Raw genomic sequence first — 19,364 nt, 5'->3', positions numbered from 1 at the left:
TTTGTGCCTTCAGACCTAGGACTGCAGTTGTTTCCACCTTGCCCCAGGATGTGTGAGGTGAGGTTTGCCCAAGGCCTTGTACGGCAGGCTTGGATTTGCTTCTGAGAAAAACTAGCACTTGATTCCATGCATACATCACATGGGAAAGTCTGTCTTTAGCCTCAACCTAGAGCCCTCTGTGTTCCTGCAGCAAGGCTGAACATTGCTCCATAACTGGCCTTCCTTTTCCAGTGTGCAACTAATGCCCAGGATGAAAATACAGTATGAAAAGATGACGTCAGGTCCAGTTGCCTTTGACAACAGCCCAAGGTACAAAAACCTAAAAACCCCTGTGGGACAGCCAAAGCCCTGTGGAGAAACCCCAATGATAAGGTATCTGAAGACTTAGGGATATTTTGGTTTTCAGGGGAGACTGCTGATTTTCTGGGTTATTCAGGCAAAATCCAGTTGAGAAGAAAATCTAACTTTCTGTTTCTGTGACCAAGGTTCCATGAACTGCATCCATTTTATGTTTAGTAGGGATGACTGGTTCAAACTGTGGGAGATCTTAAGGACTCATGTGCATGGCCTTTATAACATTGCAATAGTAACAGCTACCATTAATGACTCATAGATCATTGTATACAGCAGGTCCTCAAATAACGTTGCTTCATTCAATGTTGTTTCAGTATAACATTGATGGGAAAACAAAATGGATTCCTGGCCAGGACCCCACTGTCGGTGTGGAGTTTGTACATTGTCCTCATATCTGTGTGGGTTTTCCTCTGAGTTCTTCGGTTTCCTCACACATCCCAAAGGTGTGCACAGTAGGTGCACTGATGTGCTGACATGGTCCAGTGTGAGTGAGTGTGAGTGTGTTCTGCGATGGGAGGCATCCTGTCCAGCATGGGTTCCCACTGGGCACCCTGAGCTGCCAGAACAGGCTCCAGCCACTGGATGCACTGAATTGGAATATATGGGTAAATAATTATCTTAATTGTTTGTATTAATCTTTCCTAAATGTATGTATCATTCACATTTATTTCAATGTTTAACATTAAAGGTGTTTTGGTCTTTATTTAGAAGTTCGGTGATGTTTTTGTGACCAGAAATACGCTATGGAACATAATTCTTGTTTCTATCAATTAGCCCACAGTAAACTTTGTTTTATTTAGTTGTGTATTGGTTTTTATTAAAGTCACAGTTTTCAAGAACTTATCCAGGATGTTACGTGAAGATAGACTGCACTTAGCTGAAGGTTTTATAAAGGCTGAGGTAGCAATTGGTGAACAATGCCCTGGAACAGAATGGAGAGCATCCTCTTAGATCAGGCTAAGAAACAGGAGCACCTAACAAGATACCCCAGTTCACCGACTCATTGATTTACCAGACCCCTACTTGGTTGTTCATGCATTCATCCTTCTAACGCTTACTAGTGGTTTGCTATTGAAAAGTTGAATAAGAAACAGTGTCTGCTGTTGAAAAGTTCACTCTGTGACTATTTAGTACAATGGCTCTCAAAAATCACAGGGAAGGGCTGGGCTTCTCCAGTTTAGAAAAGGTCTCAAAGTGATACCAATATAGAGTTTCCTGCTATCCTGTTTGAGAACAGTTGGTCTAGTAGGGTGCCTGAAACCTCGAAAAATGTTTTGTTTTTAATTCTACAGATGCATCAGGAATAGAAAGGAATTTCCACCTTTGGGTTCTGAGTGAAACAATTGCTGATGTTATCATCTGGGAGTTGAGGATATTCATAGCTATATAGATAACGTGCACCTTTCTGACTTTAGTGTCTGGAAAAAAATTACAGGGGATGGAGAATAATATTACTTCTAAATGGACCCTCTCTGAACTATTTATTTGACTCTGCTAGAGTCTTAGCCCTTGCATCTGCCTTCTCTAACAACTTGGCCTCAACCCCACAGGCTTAGCTCAAGGTCCTTGTCCTGAAGTTGAATAGGGAAAACTTTAAATCCTTTAGCTCAATTTCCCAGAGTGGCACTGGTACCTTCTTTGCTACTCTGGCTTTGAATATGTGTTCCCATTCGAGAAACTGAGGCTCTGCCTTGTTCTCAGGGGGAGTTGCAGGGTCAACCAGGACTGTACCATACTGGGAATCCCTGCCCTAGAGAAGCTCACAAAGTTCTAAATTCTGGTCATCTCCTAGATTGGGTCCCACTTAAACTGTATAAGGGGTCTGAAGTCCAATCATCTGCTTTTCTAAATCCAGTGAAACTAATTCTCATCCCTGGATTTGAAGTCTAGAATTTTAAGTATCAAAGAACATAGAATTCTTGCCCTGGTCTGACAGAAACAGGTCTGGACTAGAAGGAAGGCAGAGTTCAATAAGGACAGGTTATGGGATCATTTCATTTAGTGTCTGCTTTGTGTGACTATGAATCTACTCAAAGTCCAACAGAGTATTAAAATGCCTTTTATCTTAGCCTGCTCAATCTTTGGAGAATATTAATTAATTTGTCCTCATGACACCCTGAAAGGAAGAGCAGGTTTGAATTAGCATGTTTGGGATTATGCATCAGGGTTGACTTGGATACATAGTGTTTAAGCAACGTGACTAATGAGCAAATCTGGGAAAGAATCTCTTTTATATCCTCCTACTCTAACAACTTCTTTGACCAGCAACTTTTGCCTTTCATCAGAATGACAAATCTACAGATTATCAAGGAGATTTCCATGTTGTAAATTCAGAATTAATTTTAATATATGAAACCAATAACTCGACTGTACATTGTTAATGCTTTGAAAGACATGGGCATCTTGACAGAATGAAGTCTCTGTGCCAGTTTTTAAATTACGAGGCTTCTCTTGATAAATTCAGAGACAGCAGTGACAGTGATTAATTTCCCCCTCCCACAAGCACAAAATGATAGAGTATTTGCTAAATGAAATGACACGAGGCACTTCATAAAGCTCTAAGCATGATGTTAAGAACTCCAGGAATCCTGGACTCACACTGTGCTTCCGTCTTCTTATTAAGGCTCACTGACTAAGCTTCTGCAGGATGATTTTCAAATCTACTGACATTTATTCACAACATCATTTCAAGCAGATCTAACTTCATTTGCACCCCAGTCACTCTACAATAACTGTCTAGCTCCAGTGGGTTTTGAGTAAAAGACCACCATGGCTTATTTTTACATGGCCAATCACAGTCGGTAAAGGTTGGCTTCTTCTGCAGATTGTTTACAGAAAATTCACTCGATTTTGAAAATGTAACCCAAATCATTATGAAGATAAACCATTAACCACTTACTGGGTACCAAGTCTCCGGTGATTGCTTATTAAAAATGCATCAATAGTGAGGGCATTCAAAATTAGCGCTGGGTACAAGATGTATTTTTCAAAACACTGAAGCCAAACATAGAGTCTTTCGAACCACATTAAATGGGCGACATCTGAAAGAAATATAAAAACCACTTAGAACAACCACCGATCAAAGTATTTTTCTTTAAGTATAGGTAATAATAAGTAATATTCCCCCCCTTTAATTCAAAAGCTGCTAATTAAGAACTCGTGATACTAGACATGATATACCATTTTTTTCCAGGCAGCAACTGTTAGCTTTGCTTCTACACAGTTCATAAATAATAATATACATACAGTAATATAGGCCAGCATCCCAATTGTTCAAGTCAATTGATTTCTTCATATATAATTTACTGAGACCAATGAATGGGCTGTCACATAGCATCAAGTCATCTTAGCGTAGTAAGGGTGGAAGGTGAAGGATGAAGAGTTGGAAAAAATCCCTTATGTCTGTCTCCTTTTAAGCTAGGGTTCACTTCTGTGGCTGAAGCTAGTTTCTGGGCTGTCTTCTCTCCCTTTTTAATCTTTAAACCACAAACAAATCCCTGGGCAATATATGCAAATAAGACACAGCTGACTCCCAAACCCCAGCCACTATGAATCTATTACCTTCTTCTGAGTGCTTACAACAAAGGAAGTACCATAAAGATTGAAGTCTATTTCCATTAAGGGCTAAGGTTTTAAGTTAGACCAACCTGGGTTTGCATTCAGTCTCTACCAACCACTAGTGAATGACCTTGAATTATTAGCTTCATCTTTTCGAGCCTTAGTTTTTTGTGTCCTGCCCATCCTCTGAGTCTGCTGATGGGGAAGAGGTTCTTTCCACCTCCTACTCCTCATGGCAGGAGATGGGGTAATGAGGAATGCATGCTTGCCCATCTGGGGAGCCCGTGCTTTTCTCTCTGGGGAGGAGGAGCAGCTGGTGTGAGTGGTCAGAGCAGAAACTTCCTTAGGTCACATTCAGCGGTGGGGAAATGCTTCATCCCTGCCTCTTGGAACTGGAACAATAGCCAGGACTCTCCTCTGCTTCCCAACTTGAGGAGAGCACAGCAGGTTCAGGCCCAGGGCCCTCGGCTAGACCCCTCTCATTCCCTGCCCCCTCCTCTCTGTCTGTCAGTAATTGGGAGGCTGCAGTGGGTCCCCACCTACCAGCAAATGAACCAGCTCTGCTGTGGGCTTCATGCTCTCCACAGCAAGCCTCAAAGCTTAAATCTGCAAGGTGCCAGGCAACTCCATTACACCTCTGGAATCACATTCTTCAACAATTTATAGTAAAAAAAAAAACTATACCCTACAATGACCTAGAGTTAAAAAGAGAGTTATGTAGTTTTTACATTGGGTTGCACAAGAACCACTCACAAAAGAGAAAAAGTTCAAGCTGAAAAAACAGCCTGTTCCTTCCAGGTCTCTTATCCAAGATTAGCATACAAATTGTCTGTTTCCAATCAGCTTCACTGGGGCTCTGCATGACAGATCTCAGGAAGTACCATAAACACACACACACAAATAGAAACTATTTTACTTTCTACTTGATATGGCTCATATTTCTATATAAGAATATATCATCTTGGTAACTCAAAAACAAAACTACTTTCATTTGATTAAAAATATGAAGAGAGACCGGGTGCGGTGGCTCATGCCTGTAATCCCAACACTTTGGGAGGCCAAGGTGGACAGATCACTTGAGGTCAGGAGTTGGAGACCAGCCTGGCCAACATGGCGAAATCCTGACTCTACTAAAAATACAAAAGTTAGCCCGGCATGGTGGCATGTGCCTGTAATCCCAGATATTCTGGAGGCTGAGGCAGGAGATTCACTTGAACCCGGGAGGCAGAAGTTGCAGTGAGCCGAGATTGTGCCGCTGCACTCCAGCCTGGGTGGCAGAGAGAGACTCCATCTCAGAAAAAAGAAAAAAAATACATATATGTGTGTGTATATATATATCTGTGTGTGTGTGTAAATGTGTATATATATATGGGTATATATGTGTGTGTATATGTATGTGTGTGTGTGTGTGTATATATATATGAAGAGAGACTTGGCATTCAGAAATCTTACTTGAAAAGAATTCATTCGAATGGGCTAGGAATGGTGAGAATAGACAGCGTGAAAGTCCTTCAAGATATTGGAAATAAAGTATTATCAGTACAAACACTCCAACAATGAGCTTAATAAATAGAAGAGACAATGAGAAATCATCCAGATAAAAATAAAAAGAAGTTTTAGTGACAGATGAAACAGGGAGGAAGAGTGGGAGGAGAATAAAGTTCAAAGAGCAAGGATGTTGGGCAGGAATTCAATGTTGAATATTCTTAATGGACAAAGTATAATTTTTTCTGGAGTAGATTTGGAAATGTGTTATTTCATAATGAATGTTTTATACACAATAAAGTCTAGACATATTAGACATTTTACATATAAAGGATTTTAATCTGTTGTGAAAGTATGTGGGCTGTCACATAGCATCAAGTCATCTTACAGTAGTAGAGTAGTAAAAAAAAATCTTCAAGACCACTCCTGCATTCCCTCCCAGCAAATGTCTTTGACCACCACTTTCAGGAGAAAATAAAGTCTATGAGGTACAAATGCCCTCCAACTACAAATTCATTTATACTCATGTCTACTACTGGCTCCTCCTGAAGCCAAGCTCCATCCATGTCCTGCATCCTGTGCTCCTGCCATCTTGGTTCAGTAGCCACTCCCTGCCTCATCACTAGCTCTTCCCAAGGCAAGTGGCAAGATCCCAGTCTTCTCTGTGTGGAAAACTCACCTTCCACCCTGAACCTCCTTCTAGAGCTCACTCTGGCCTTTTCTGTACTTCTCAGCTTCTTGGAAAGCTTGTCAATATCTGATGTTCCCACTTCTGTGTCTCCCACTTACTGGGGACACCTCTGCCCCTGGGTATTTGCAGCTACCCTTGCCCTGACATGCATGTGGCAGGACCTCTTGTGACCTCCTGATGGTCAAATAACTGATACTTCTCAGTCTCTCTTACTGGATTTTCTGAGGCATAAAACATCACTAAATCCTCCCTTCTTTTGAAAACTCGCTCTGCCCTTAGCTTCCCCATCCCACCATCCCCGGCTTGTGCTCAAACCTTTTGCTCTACTCTTCTCCCATTTCCTCTGTCATCTCCTCTTCCCCTATCCCTGGTCATCTGCTTTCCTTCTCCCCCTATTATTTTTCTTATCTTCTTGAGCTAATGTCTTCAACACCCGTAACTTTAATTATTACTTCCATGCTGATGACACTCAAATCTATAACTCAATATCTCATCTTTCTCCTGGACTTCAGATCTAAATAATCAATTGAATAGCTTCATCTGATGTCCCAAAGGAACTTTCAAATACAACATGTCACAAACGTAATGCTGTCAACCTGTACACACCTTCTCTTCCTCATACATTCTTGCATTCACTTAGCCATGCAGACAATATACCCAGAGTCATCCTAAATCAGCTCTTCTCACTTCTCATAGCTGTACGTTGAAATCACTTCGGGGCAAAGCTGAAAAACACTGTCCTAAATGGTGATTCTCAAACATCAACATGCAAATAAGTCCCTTGTTAAGATGCAGAGTCTGATGCAGTAGGTCTGGAATGGAGCCAGACATTCTACATTTCTAATAAACTTCTAAGTGATGCAAATACTCCTGGACCTCAGGGAATACTTTCAGGAACAGCAGAGCCAGCAGTACCAGCATCCCCTAGGAATTTGTTACAAATGCAAATTCTCAGATTCAATCCTGGACCCACTGAGTCAGAAATTCTGCGGATTGGGCCCTGGGCAAGGCAATCTGTGTTTTGACAAGTCCTACAAATGATTCTGATACATGCTCCAGTTTGAGAACCATTTTCTGGATGATCTTCCTCTATACATGGAGACTAAAGGACTGAAGGACTAAACTGGGTTGATTCCATGTGCTCACTCTCTGCATGTCTATCCCTTCTTTTCTGTCTTCCATGCTCTTAATCACTTTTGTCTAAAAAATTATAATTATCTTTTATGCAGATAAACTGTTTCCTAAACCAGCCAGATGTGTACACTGTATTCTAATCCTTCTTATCTGTCTCTACTTGAGGACTTGTTTCTTGCAATGATCCCCCATTCTCCTGCATTACTTGGATTTTTTTCTCTTTACCGAATCATTCTCATCAGAAAAAAAAATTGCTATAATATCTTCCATTAAAAATATACCCCAAGCCTGGGCAATATAGGGGGACCCTGTCTCTACAAAAAGTTTAAAAATAAGCTGGGCATGGTGGTGCGTGCTTGTAGTCCCAGCTACTTGGGAGGCTGAAGTAGGAGGATTGCTTGAACCCGAGAGGTTGAGGCTGTAATAAGCCGTGATTACACCACTGCACCCCAGCCTGGACAACAGAGCATGGACCCTGTCTCAAAAACATGAAAAAAATACCCTCTTTTGGCCTTACATTTTCTTTCAGATGCTGGTTATTTTCCAGGCACTACCCGGAAAATATTTTCATTTTTTAAAAATGTAGCTACACTCATTTTCTCAACAACCTTATCTTCCTTTTCTTTTTAAGTTTACTTCAGTCAGGTAACTTTTTAAGTTTACTCCAGTCATCAAAACCTAGTTATAGAGTACATAACTAGGTGTAGAATTCATAGGTTATCAGGTGTGCATATAGCAAGCTTCAGCAGATAATGACAAATAATTGTCCAAAGGTATTGTGCCAATTTACACTCTCGCAGATGGTACCAGAGAGTTCCTTTTTGTTCCACATCTTTGCCAAAATGTTTTTTCTCTTCTTAATTTTTGCCATGCTGCCCTGTGTAGAGTGGTATCATATTATGGTTTTATTTAACATTTATTTAATGACTCATGCAGACAAGTATCTTTTTACATGTTTACTGGCCATTTGGATACACACTTTTGTGAAGTAGTTCTTCTGTTGCCTGGTTCTTTTTCCTATTGGATTATATGTCTTTTCCTTATTGATTTTTGGGAGTTCTTTATACATCCTAGGTATGAGTCTTTAGCCAGTATATGTATGAAGAAAAACTTCTCCCATTTTATGGTTAGATTTTCACTCTCTTAATAGTATCTTTTATAAAAAAGAAATACATTATTTTAATATATTACAACTTCTCATTTTTTCCCACTTAGGGCCTTCGGTGCTATTTGTTGTTGTTGTTGTTGTTTTGTTTCTTTTTGTTTCTTTTTTTTTTTGAGATGGAGTCTTGCTCTGTCACCCAGGCTGAAGTGCAGTGGCTCAATCTCGGCTCACTGCAAGCTCCGTCTCCCGGGTTCAAGCCATTCTTCTGCCTCAGCCTCCCAAGTGGCTGGGACTACAGGTGCCCGCCACCACGCCTGGCTAATTTTTTTGTATTTTTTAGTAGAGACGGTGTTTCACCGTGTTAGCCATGATAGTCTCAATCTCCTGACCTTGTGATTTGCCTGCTTCGGACTCCCAAAGTGTTGGGATTACAGCCATGAGCCACTGCGCCTGGCCGGTGCTATGTTTAAGAGAAAAAGATCATGATCACATTCTCCTATGGTTTTCTCTAAGACCTTTATTGCTTTATCTTTCACATTTAGATCAGCAAACTATCCAGCATTGATTATTGTGTATTGTGTAAGACAGGGGCCAAGACTCATTTTCTTCCATGTTAATATCTGATTGACTGCCACCATTTATTGAAAACAACTTCTATTTCCCCCAGCACTGGAGTGAACTGTGATGTTTTATGTGCCTCTACGTGTGCTAGATGCTTTCCTGGAATGACCCTGAGTCTTTCCTGCTTGAGAAATTCCTAATCTGTTTATAGGGCCTGGCATCTCGCCTTCTGGAGACCTCAGGCCCCTTTGAGCCCCCTGCTTCCAATACAGTCACTACCGGAGGCTGCCAGGGGCAGGGCATTTGAAGCATCATTCTGGTAGAAGGAGGATTTACCACTGACAGTGTTTAGAATTCTCAGTACATGGTAACAGTAAAAAGGGGTAACTTTTAATTGGTATTTTTATTGTTTTAAAATTCTTTATAAGCCATGCACCCCCTTGCTGACTGCTCCTGGGCAGACCCCACCACTTCCTTACCTTCGGTGCTCTACTGAAGTCCCATGTATGGAATAACCATTAGGTGTCTGCCAGACATTGAGCCAGGTGCTCTGTATATACTGGTCTAGCATCTCAAATCCAAAAACCTGGAATCTGAAATGCTCCAAAATCCAAAGCTTTTTGAGCACTGACATGACACCTAAAGAAATGCTCATACGCCACAATCCAAAAGAAACCATAATCAGAAATACGGTCCCAAGCATTTTAAATAAGAGGTACTCAACCTGTATTATTACTTCTAGCTTCAACGCAAAGAATGTTATTCCTTCACACCATCACTGTACCCTGTGAATTCTATAATTTAAGGAAGTGTCACATCATAGAGTAATTATTCACTTCAATACGAATCTTCCCACTAGATTCTGAATTTGTTAAGGGTAGGTACTATGTACCTACTAGAATGTCTGCCAGAGAGTTGGGGTTTGGTAAATGATTATTACCTTATCATTTTTAGTGGTTGAGGGAATTCTGGATAATTACATTTAACAGAGGTTCTAGGGGGAAAAAAGCAGTCTTTTTGAAGTACTTTTCTGATTACGAAATAAAAAAAGTAACTAGCGTATTAAACAACATTTCCTATTTTAATCTCTCATAAAGTACAATCAGTTACAGTTAAGTTTCTTTCTGTACAAAATTACTTTTTCTGATTTCTCAGTTTATAAGAGATCAACAGTGTCAGATTGAGGCCATCACATCAAATGCAATTCAGCCTGCTTATAAAAATACATTTACAGAGTTCTATCAACATTTGTCACCAATTCAGAGAGACATGACAACCTTAGCTATATTCCTGCAAAAAAAAATGTAAATGAAGAGAAATATAAGCCAATCTCTTCCCAGTGCTATTAGAAAAACATATGAATTAAAGGAAACATTTGAGTGGCTGGGTCATCACTGTAGAATAGCCTGGGCACCATTTGGATGGGGGAGTAAGAACTAGATTTTCAAAAGCTTGTCACATTTACTTTTAGAAAATGACATTTTCCAGTGAGTGGAGATAGATTGATTTGAGTGGAGGGACATAATCCCATTACAGTCTACAAGGATTTACCACAGGTCATGGCAACAAAAGTAGGTTTTGCATAAGAATTTCAGTTTACTCATCTCAGAAACACATAAAACAATGAATTTCAAATAAAAGAGACAGCACTGATAAGCTCTGAATTCACTATCCATGCCTTTCCAAATATTTGAGAGTGAAATACTTACTCAGTGAGATTCTAACCATCTGAACTACCTGGGGGGTGTGTGTGTGAGCACGTGAAACTATGGTTGACCCTTGAACAAGGGGGAGGTTAGAGACACCAACGCTTGCACAGTCAAAAGTGCGAATTTAACGTTGACTCCCCCAAAACTTAACTACCATTAGTCTAATGTTGATCAGAAGCCTCACTGGTAACATAAACAGATGATTAACACATATTTAATCTGTTATATGTATTATATACTGTATTCTTATAATAAAGCATGCTAGAGAAAAGAAGATGTTATTAAGAAAATCATAAGAAAGAGAAAATATATTTCCTGTTCATTAAGTGGAAGTGGATCACCATAAAGGTCTTCATCCTCAACATCTTCACGTTGAGTAGGCTGAGGAGGAGAAGGAGGAAGAGGAGGGGGTAGTCCTGCTGGCTCAGGGGTGGCAGAGGTGAAAAGGTGGAGGAAGTGGAAGGGAAGGCAGGAGAGACAGGAGCACTAGGTATAACTTTTACTGAAAAAAAAAATCTATGTGTAAGTGGACCACACAGTTCAGACTTGTGTTGTTCAAGGTCAACCGTATATCATAGACACAACTTTAAGGCAAGTGATTAAAACATTTAATCTTTAGGAAGACTTGGACTGTAAGTACCATTCTGCTGTCTGACATTAGAACAGCATTTTGTTGGCAGGCCCTGCATTCTATATGGCCACAATAACACATATGGAGATGGGCTGAGGCCAGGGATCTTTAAGAGGTGATAACTGAATCTCTACTTAGAAGCAAAGCAAGATGATAGCTATAAAGGAGCTCTACGTTGGACTTTTGAAGGGAAAAAATCTTTTGGGGAACTGGAAACCAGTTAATTCATAAGTTACAAAACCTTTACTCTTTATTTTTATAGGAACAGGAGAGTCACAAAAAAATACTGAGTTAGAAACCAGATTGAACTGCATAATTCAGCTCTAGTTTACTGCCCATGGTACTTCAAAGGAATGAAAGTGACAGCTTCTGACATCTAAATGTCATATAAAAACTACCACTGCTTTCCATGGATTAATTCTGCATCTCTAGATGAGAGGACAGCAAATGTGTTTACACTATGAGCACACACCAGCAAGCGGAAATGAAATAAAACATTTCAGGTAAAGATTCATCCCAAGGCACGGTTTTCCTGGTGGGTGTTGAGTACAACATCTAGTCAAAGCAGAGATGGGAAAAGGTGAGGAAACAAGTTAAAATAAATATCAAGAAATGACAAAGTAGAGAACAAAACCCAGAGATCACCAAGCCCAAACTTTTGACTTCAGGTTCCGTTAACGCTGCATATTGACAGGATATTAATTTCACTTTTTTTCTTTTCTTTTTTTTTTTTGTTTTTTGAGATGGAGTCTCACTCTGTTGCCCAGGCTGGAGTCCAGTGGCGGGATCTTGGCTCACTGCAACCTCTGCCTCCGAAGTAGCTGGGATTACATGAGCGTGCCACTACGCCAGGCTAATTTTTTGTATTTTTAGGAGAGATGGTGTTTCACCATATTGGCCAGGCTGGCCTTGAACTCCTGACCTCAAGTGATCCACCAATCTTGGCCTCCCAAAATGCTGGGATTACAGGCCTGAGCCACCATGCCCGGCCTTAATTTCACTTTAATTCTTACTTATCTTAGAATCCTCCTACCAATCTCAGCAATTTATTCTAATGACACGCTTCAATCTCTAGATGAGGAAAACAGTTAACAGATAAATGAAACTCATACTGAATGTTTATAGTTGGAAGTAGAAAGGGACACATTAAAAGATGAATAATAATGTAAGAAGAAGCTAAAACAAAAGTGTAAGTCCAGAATTCTGATTCCTCAAAGATTAAACTCACTCCTTTCACATACAACAACCATGAAAGGCTAGAAAAAGGAGGGCTTGCCCATGCAGCAGCACGGCAAATGTGCTTCCTGCATCCCCAGATTGTGTTAGGGTTCACACAAAGTAAAGTCAAAAAGAAAATCTTTGCAATGATATTTTGTAACTGCCTTTCTGTAATGTCCCAAATATGCAAAGAGACCATAAAAAAACCAATACTTTAGCATGATTATTTCTCTTTTCTCTGGAATATTAGGTCCTTGAGAAAAAGAATGCAAACTAATTATACCATTTACAAGTTTATATATAACTCATTACAATTAAAAGCTTTAAATTTTCTTAAAGGGTTTCAGGTTGTGTTTTGTTTAGACTCTTTATGCTACTAAAATAAGTTCTTCTCCATAATTAAAAGTTAATAAAAATCCTCAGGATGTTTTCAGCTTTAGAAAGAAAATCTTCACCAATTCAAACCTTGAATTAGGATTTAAGCTGCAAGGACAGAGGGCTTCCTGCTATATAAGGGCCAGATGCATTTCAGTGGGGGTGAGGCTTGAATCAACTATCCCTGGTGTCACCCCTGAGGCATCTGAGGCAGAGAGACTCTGCAAAGTGGAATGAACACATCTGTGCTGTTACCATCCCCTTATTATAGACAATTGCTTTTTTCTGTAAGCTTTCTCACTCTCATCTGTCTTCCTGGGTCAAATCTCAGCTATCATCAAGTTCTTAGCACTAACATGTACACATGTTGTTTATTCTCTAGAAATAGGATTCACTTACAAAACCAGTAGAATGAATGCAGGGTAAAGGAAGTCACATCATCCTTGCTGCTCAAAGCCCTTGATCTCCGTTTAGGATGAACCCATGGTTCATCATTTTTTCTTTTTCAATTAAGCGAATTCAGGGCTGCCCATGGCCCAGTCCCATGCCCTCAATCCTCTTCCTCCACTTATCCTTAAGCCTCAATATATATATATATATATATATTTTTTTTTTTTTTTCTACTCCATTTCCTTTACTTAGGCCTCAATTTACATGTCACTTCCTCAAGGAGCCCTTCCTTTCCCCTCAGATCTAAATGAAGACTCCCTTGCACTCCCTCCCAACCCCCTATGTGTTTCTTTCATTGTACTTTCTTCCGTGGGATGAATGACCATTTCCCCAGAGGGCTGCAGCCACAGCCAGCGGGGCCAGGACCGTCCTTCTCAGTCACAGGCAGCATTCAGACTTTGTCCATAGTGGCCACTCAGGAAATCTCAGGTAACACACCTGACTAACTGATGGATTAATAACTTAATTAAGAAGACGCCTAGTAGAACAAAGTCTGAGGAGAAGCTGGTGCTTCCCCACAGTGGGTACTGCTTCTTTTGGAGGGTACTGGGTTTGCTTCTGGCCAAGGCATTTCATTTTCTCAGAATATCTACTCTCCAGGTCCCCAGCATCCTACACAGTCCCAGCAACACAATAAATATATTTTGAATGAATTGATAGACATTATTCCGGTTCAACATCATGGTAAATTTCTCAAAGAAATACAAGGTAGGGAAGAGCAACGTGAGAGAATCAGAATATTAAAGTTTATGTTTTTCAAGGAATAAAAACTTTCATTTGTTTAATTAGTGGGTTTTTACTTTGGCATCATGCTTAGAAAATTCTTTTTCTCTTCCTCAACCAAGATGATATAACTTGACCTACATTTTCTTGCAGTGCTATTCTGGTTTCTTTCTTCTTCCTTCATTTAAAAAAACATTTTAAAGCTTTAATACATCTGGAAATTCATTTGATACAAAGTCTTACTCCAATATTTTTAATGTTCATTTCCCCAAAACCATCCCATTGATTTTTTTTTTCATTAGTTCAGTGGGAATAAAAATGTGTCCTTCACATTTCCTCAAAAAGCGGGAGAAACTCGGCAGAATCAGTGTGAAATGTGCCTTCTCTTCTTGACAGAAAGGTCCTCAATTAACACCAAACCATAATAATAATATTTAAAACTGAAAAAGCGAATAGAACCACTTGTACCTTTTTCACATGAAAAAGGTTAGATCAACATTTTTACATGAAGAGGGCTAGGAGAGAATTCCAAATGCTCTCACTATGGCCACAGGGTAGACAGAGCTTCTCGTTAGAATAACCATCTCGCCAAGAACAAGGACAACGTGCTTACTTTTGCATCCTCAACGCCCAGAACAGTGTCTAGGACATAGCAGGTGCTCAATAAATGTCCAATTCAGAAGAAATCCTCCCTCAAGTTAAGTGTAATTTGTATGTTATTTAAATTACAAGGTTACTTAAAAACAACATTTCTATTTTCTCCATGGCCTATCCATATATCATCCTATCACAGAGAGCTATGAAGGTTAAGCTACTTCTGATAAGATTCCAACAGACCTACTTTAGGGAGACTGAGTCAGGGCTCACCACAGTGGCCACACCGACTGCAGCTGAGAACCGACATCATTCTTCAAAATGCTCTCTTTAGCCTTTCCCATGTTTGTTGTGCTAATAGCCCAAAGCCACTGTAGGACCACTATGCATATATTGCATGCAGCATATTAAAACTTCCTGACTTTTAGTGTTAGTTGTTTAAGTATCCCTCCCACTACTGACCATTCATTTTAGCTCCATATTGCATTAGGTTTATCAGCAATTTAAGAGAATCCTAATGGGTCTTGGATAAACACCCTGTGGCTTGCTGGAGAGCTGGAATCTGAGGCTGGCAGCTAACCATTGAGCTCTGTCCCAAGTCCTGTCTTTCTATCTTTTTTTTTTTTTTTTTTTTTGAGACAAAGTCTCACTCTTGTTGCCCAGGCTGGAGTGCAATGGCACAATCTCTGCTCACTGCAACCTCCGCCTCCTGGGTTCAAGTGATTCTCCTGCCTCAGCTTCCTGAGTAGCTGGGATTATAGGCACCTGCTACCATGCCCGGCCAATTTTTGTATTTTTAGTAGAGATGGGGTACAGGCGTGAGCCACTGTGCCCGGCCTTTTTAATGCTAGCCCAGTTTTGCCTGAGCTTCTCCAGACCTCCCTCTGCCTCCCTCTGCTGCAAGCAGAGGTAACTGATTTCCACTTTTCTTTCCTCCCGCTGCAGTGTAACTTGGCTTCACTGCCAAACCCCTGCGGCCACCTCCAGCCTTGTGGAGACTGACGCAGGAAGATAAGTTTCCCAGTGGACTAGAGGAGATCAGCCAGAGTATAAGAGTGCCTGGCAGGGAGGAAGGGAAAATGAGGGGAAGAGAGGGTGCAGGAAAATAATAGCAACAGAGAGAATAATTAATAAAGCAGGCTTCCAACTGACAGGCTGCTTTCTAAAAACTCAGCTCGAAGTCATTTATTTGGCATTTGAAATGCACTTTGCATACCAGTATCATAGTACATGATGACTATGTTACTTTGCTAGTACTAGTTCAGTTTATGCTTCAAATTATTTTCGTAATTTTGAATTAAAAACACTTTGGAGAGTTTTCCAAGTCTCTAACTACTTCCTGAAGCTAGCATCTTTCTTATGTGGGGAAAAAGGCGAGTAAGGAATACATCCTTCCTCCTCTAGCCACAGCAAAGAAAGCCTCTTTCCAAAGACCCCCGCATAGTTTTATGTTCCAAAATCAGACAGTGCCTCTCATGCCATGTTACTTTAACTAACACTAGATACATTTGAAAGCATTTTTACATATATTATTGAGTTTCACTTAATTACTGCGCAAATTCTGTGAAATAAGGCATTCAGATAGCACTATGACCTATTGATGAAAATTTCAAAACTGTATGTATGACATGTACATCCAGATTATAAAGGGCCATCAACTGCCTAGCACAATGGGTGCCAGGCACCCACCTCAGCCTCCCAAGGCACAAAGTCAGGTGAAACTGATGAGACTTCAGAACCCTGGGAAGAGGAGGAGGATGCACTTAGGGAGCGCTTTCTGTCTGCCAATGACTAGGCTAAAGGTGCTACATTTCTTCTTGGATTGATTTTACATTTAATGTAGGAATTCCCAGTTAGAGAAGACAAAACTGAATCACAATGGCGAAGCACACTTAGTATGTGACAGAACCAGGGTTTGAGCCCACCCAGTCTTGTCCAAGGCTGGGCCATAACATTATAATTATCTCCTAAACTTCCCAAAAGCTTTCTGCAGAGAAAAACCTAGTCACAAACAAAAGACGAAGAGTCAAAAAACCTCAGACTTTCTAGCAGCAGCAGTGGATGCTGGAAGACAATGGAATAACGCTTACACCCTGGCAGGCTACACACTACAAACTATCTGACGTATGAAGTAGAATAAAACACTTTGAGCAGAGGAGCTCTCGAAAGTTTCTTCTCATGTGCCTCTTCTCAGGGGCGACTGAGGACAAGCTTCACTCCAAAAAAGGGAGTAAACAAAAACAGAAACTTGCAGCAGGTTCCAGGAGGGAGTCAGGGAGGGAGGACGGAGCTAATAGATTATGTGACAGATTCGTCTGTGTGGAAAGTTGGAATGAGAAATACATTACATAGCTATTGGAATGGTGAGCAAATACAAAAACAAACATTTGAATAAGAAATATAATCAAGGTCTATACTACTGGACTCAGAGGTGAACAACGTTTAGACTTAAGAGTTAAAAAAGAGCCTGAGTAGAAGTTCAACAAATATATTAAAACTATATTAGGAGAAGGAGGAAAGTGAAAATGCTAATGCATAAGGGAAGATAAGAGAGATAAATTCTTATCTTTTATAATGGAAAGTCAGTAGATAAACAAATCTAAAATACCAAGAAGTAGCAGAACACGCACATGATCATTATTTAGAAGAATACCAGAAGAGATACCTTAAAGAGCAGAAAGTATTTTTTTTCTGTACAGGGAAAATCAGAAATGGGGCAGGAGGGTGGAGTTGACAAGAGTCTGCTGCTTTTCATTACAACTTGTTCTATTTGATTTTTAATACTATGTATTATTTTGATATAAGTGAAAAATACATTATAAAAAGCAAGAGCTCTCAGAATCATGTGCATCACATGGAAACTAGTCTACCTGTAAACTGAGAGACAAGATTTGCTAAAATGCAAAGTAAATCTCACTTAAGAATTGCAAATTTGGGACCCATTAGGGAATGTTTTGTAATAGTGGATTTTTTAAAATTACAATTTAAATAGATGTTTAATTGATGTGTTTTTTTGTTTTGTTTTATTTTTTGAGAGGGAGTCTTGCTCTGTCACCCAGGCTGGAGTACAGTGGTGTGGTCTCGGCTCACTGCAACCTCTGCTTCCCGGGTTCAAGCGATTCTCCTGCCTCAGCCTCCAGAGTAGCTGGGACTACAGGCGTGCAACACCAAGTCGAGCTAATTTTTTGTAATTTTTTAGTAGAGACAGGGTTTCACCGTGTTAGCCAGGATGGTCTCGATCTGCTGACCTCATGGTCCACCCACCTCAGCCTCCCAAAGTGCTGGATTACAGGTGTGGGCCACCATGCCCGGCCTATGTGTTTTATAATGTATATTATCTTTTTAAATTTATTCTAATGCATCCAAAAAGTATAACTTAAGCTTTTCAGTATGGTACAGAGGTACATGTGAATCCTCCAAACTACCCTTTACTTCAAGAGGCTTTGTATGCCCTTATCAGCCTATAGAAAACCTTCCTTTAGTGAATTTACAAAGCATTAATCATTAATTTTCTCCTCCAATGTTTATTGACTATCTGCCATGCACCAGATATCAACGCAACATTTAATTATATAATTCCATATATTTTCCATTTTATATGCATATCAATAAGTTGGAAAGATTTAAGCAATGATACATGAAATTAATTGTAAGCTCCTCACTTAGGATATTAGCCTTCTACTTCTTTCTTTTTACTTTGTTTTTTAAGAGAAAGAGTCTTGGCCAGGCACGGTGGCTCACGCCCGTAATCCCAGCACTTTGGGAGGCCGAGGCAGGCAGATCACTTGAGACCAGGATTTCGAGACCAGCCTGGCCAACATAGTGAAACCCTGTCTCTACTAAAAGTACAAAAATTAGCAGGGTGTAGTAGCACACGCCTGTAATTCCAGCTAGTAGGGCAGCTGAGGCATGAGAATTGCTTGAACCCAGAGGGTGGAAGTTGCATGAGCTGCGATCGAGCCACTGCATTCCAGCCTGGGCAACAGAGTGAGACTCCGTCTCAAAAAAAAAAAAAAAAGATACAGAAACTTGTTATGTGGCTCCAGCTAAAGTGCGAGAGTGCAGTGGCTATTCAACAGGCGCTATCATAGTGCACTACAGCCACTAACTCCTGGGCTCGAGTGATCTTCCTGCCTCAGCCTCCCAAGTAGCTGGGACTATAGGCACATACCATCATGCCCAGCTACTGTTTCTTTGTCTTTCCTGCAGGGCGGAACCTAGTGTCACGGCCCACATTACTGTATGTGTGTAGCAGTCACAATTCTTCTACGGTGACACAGCCATAGGCTTATTTACCAGATTATAAGCTTTTTGATGACAGGAACTACATCTTAGTCATTCCTACGTCACTGGTTCACAGGGCTTGGCATCTTGTAGGAACTCAACAATTATTTTCTGAATGAGTGAATAGTATATCCATAAGCATTTTCTACGTGAATAAACAAGTAAATAAATGAATCTCAATACCGTACTTATTCCTTGTCTCAATCTCTTTTAACTCCATTGTAATCCATTTTTATGGTAAGAGTACAGTCATCAAATCAGGTCACTATTTTTAATTCTTAAAAGCCAAGAATCATAATATTATGGAAACATTACCTTGGAGGACCATGTGAAATGTGACTCAACCCCAATATTTGCTTTTTGAAATAATTCCTTTGGAAAGTTTTAAGATAAAACAAATTTTCAATCAGGTCCAACTTTGTACTTCTTTATGACTGGGATCAATCAATAAAGTCATTTGTCTGGAATCATTATAATTCAGGAAAATTAATT

At 40.1% G+C, this 19,364-nt stretch overlaps 1 protein-coding gene across 4 annotated transcripts in view; it reads right to left on the bottom strand.

Annotated features, from left to right (window-relative positions):
- The window catches only part of PCNX2 (pecanex 2), a 343,243-nt gene that overhangs the window by 152,226 nt on the left and 171,653 nt on the right, over positions 1-19,364 (bottom strand). For all 4 annotated transcript variants that reach the window (XM_016941055.4, XM_063790484.1, XM_514278.8 and 1 more), the window contains one exon: positions 3,254-3,395. In XM_016941055.4, coding sequence (XP_016796544.3) covers positions 3,254-3,395 — 142 coding nt within the window. The remainder of the gene's footprint in view (positions 1-3,253; positions 3,396-19,364) is intronic.

This window comes from Pan troglodytes, chromosome 1 (genome assembly GCF_028858775.2).
Source record: "Pan troglodytes isolate AG18354 chromosome 1, NHGRI_mPanTro3-v2.0_pri, whole genome shotgun sequence".
Lineage (NCBI taxonomy): Eukaryota > Metazoa > Chordata > Mammalia > Primates > Hominidae > Pan > Pan troglodytes.
The sequence above is the reverse complement of the archived record's forward strand: the minus strand, read 5'-3'. Positions and strand labels throughout refer to the sequence as shown.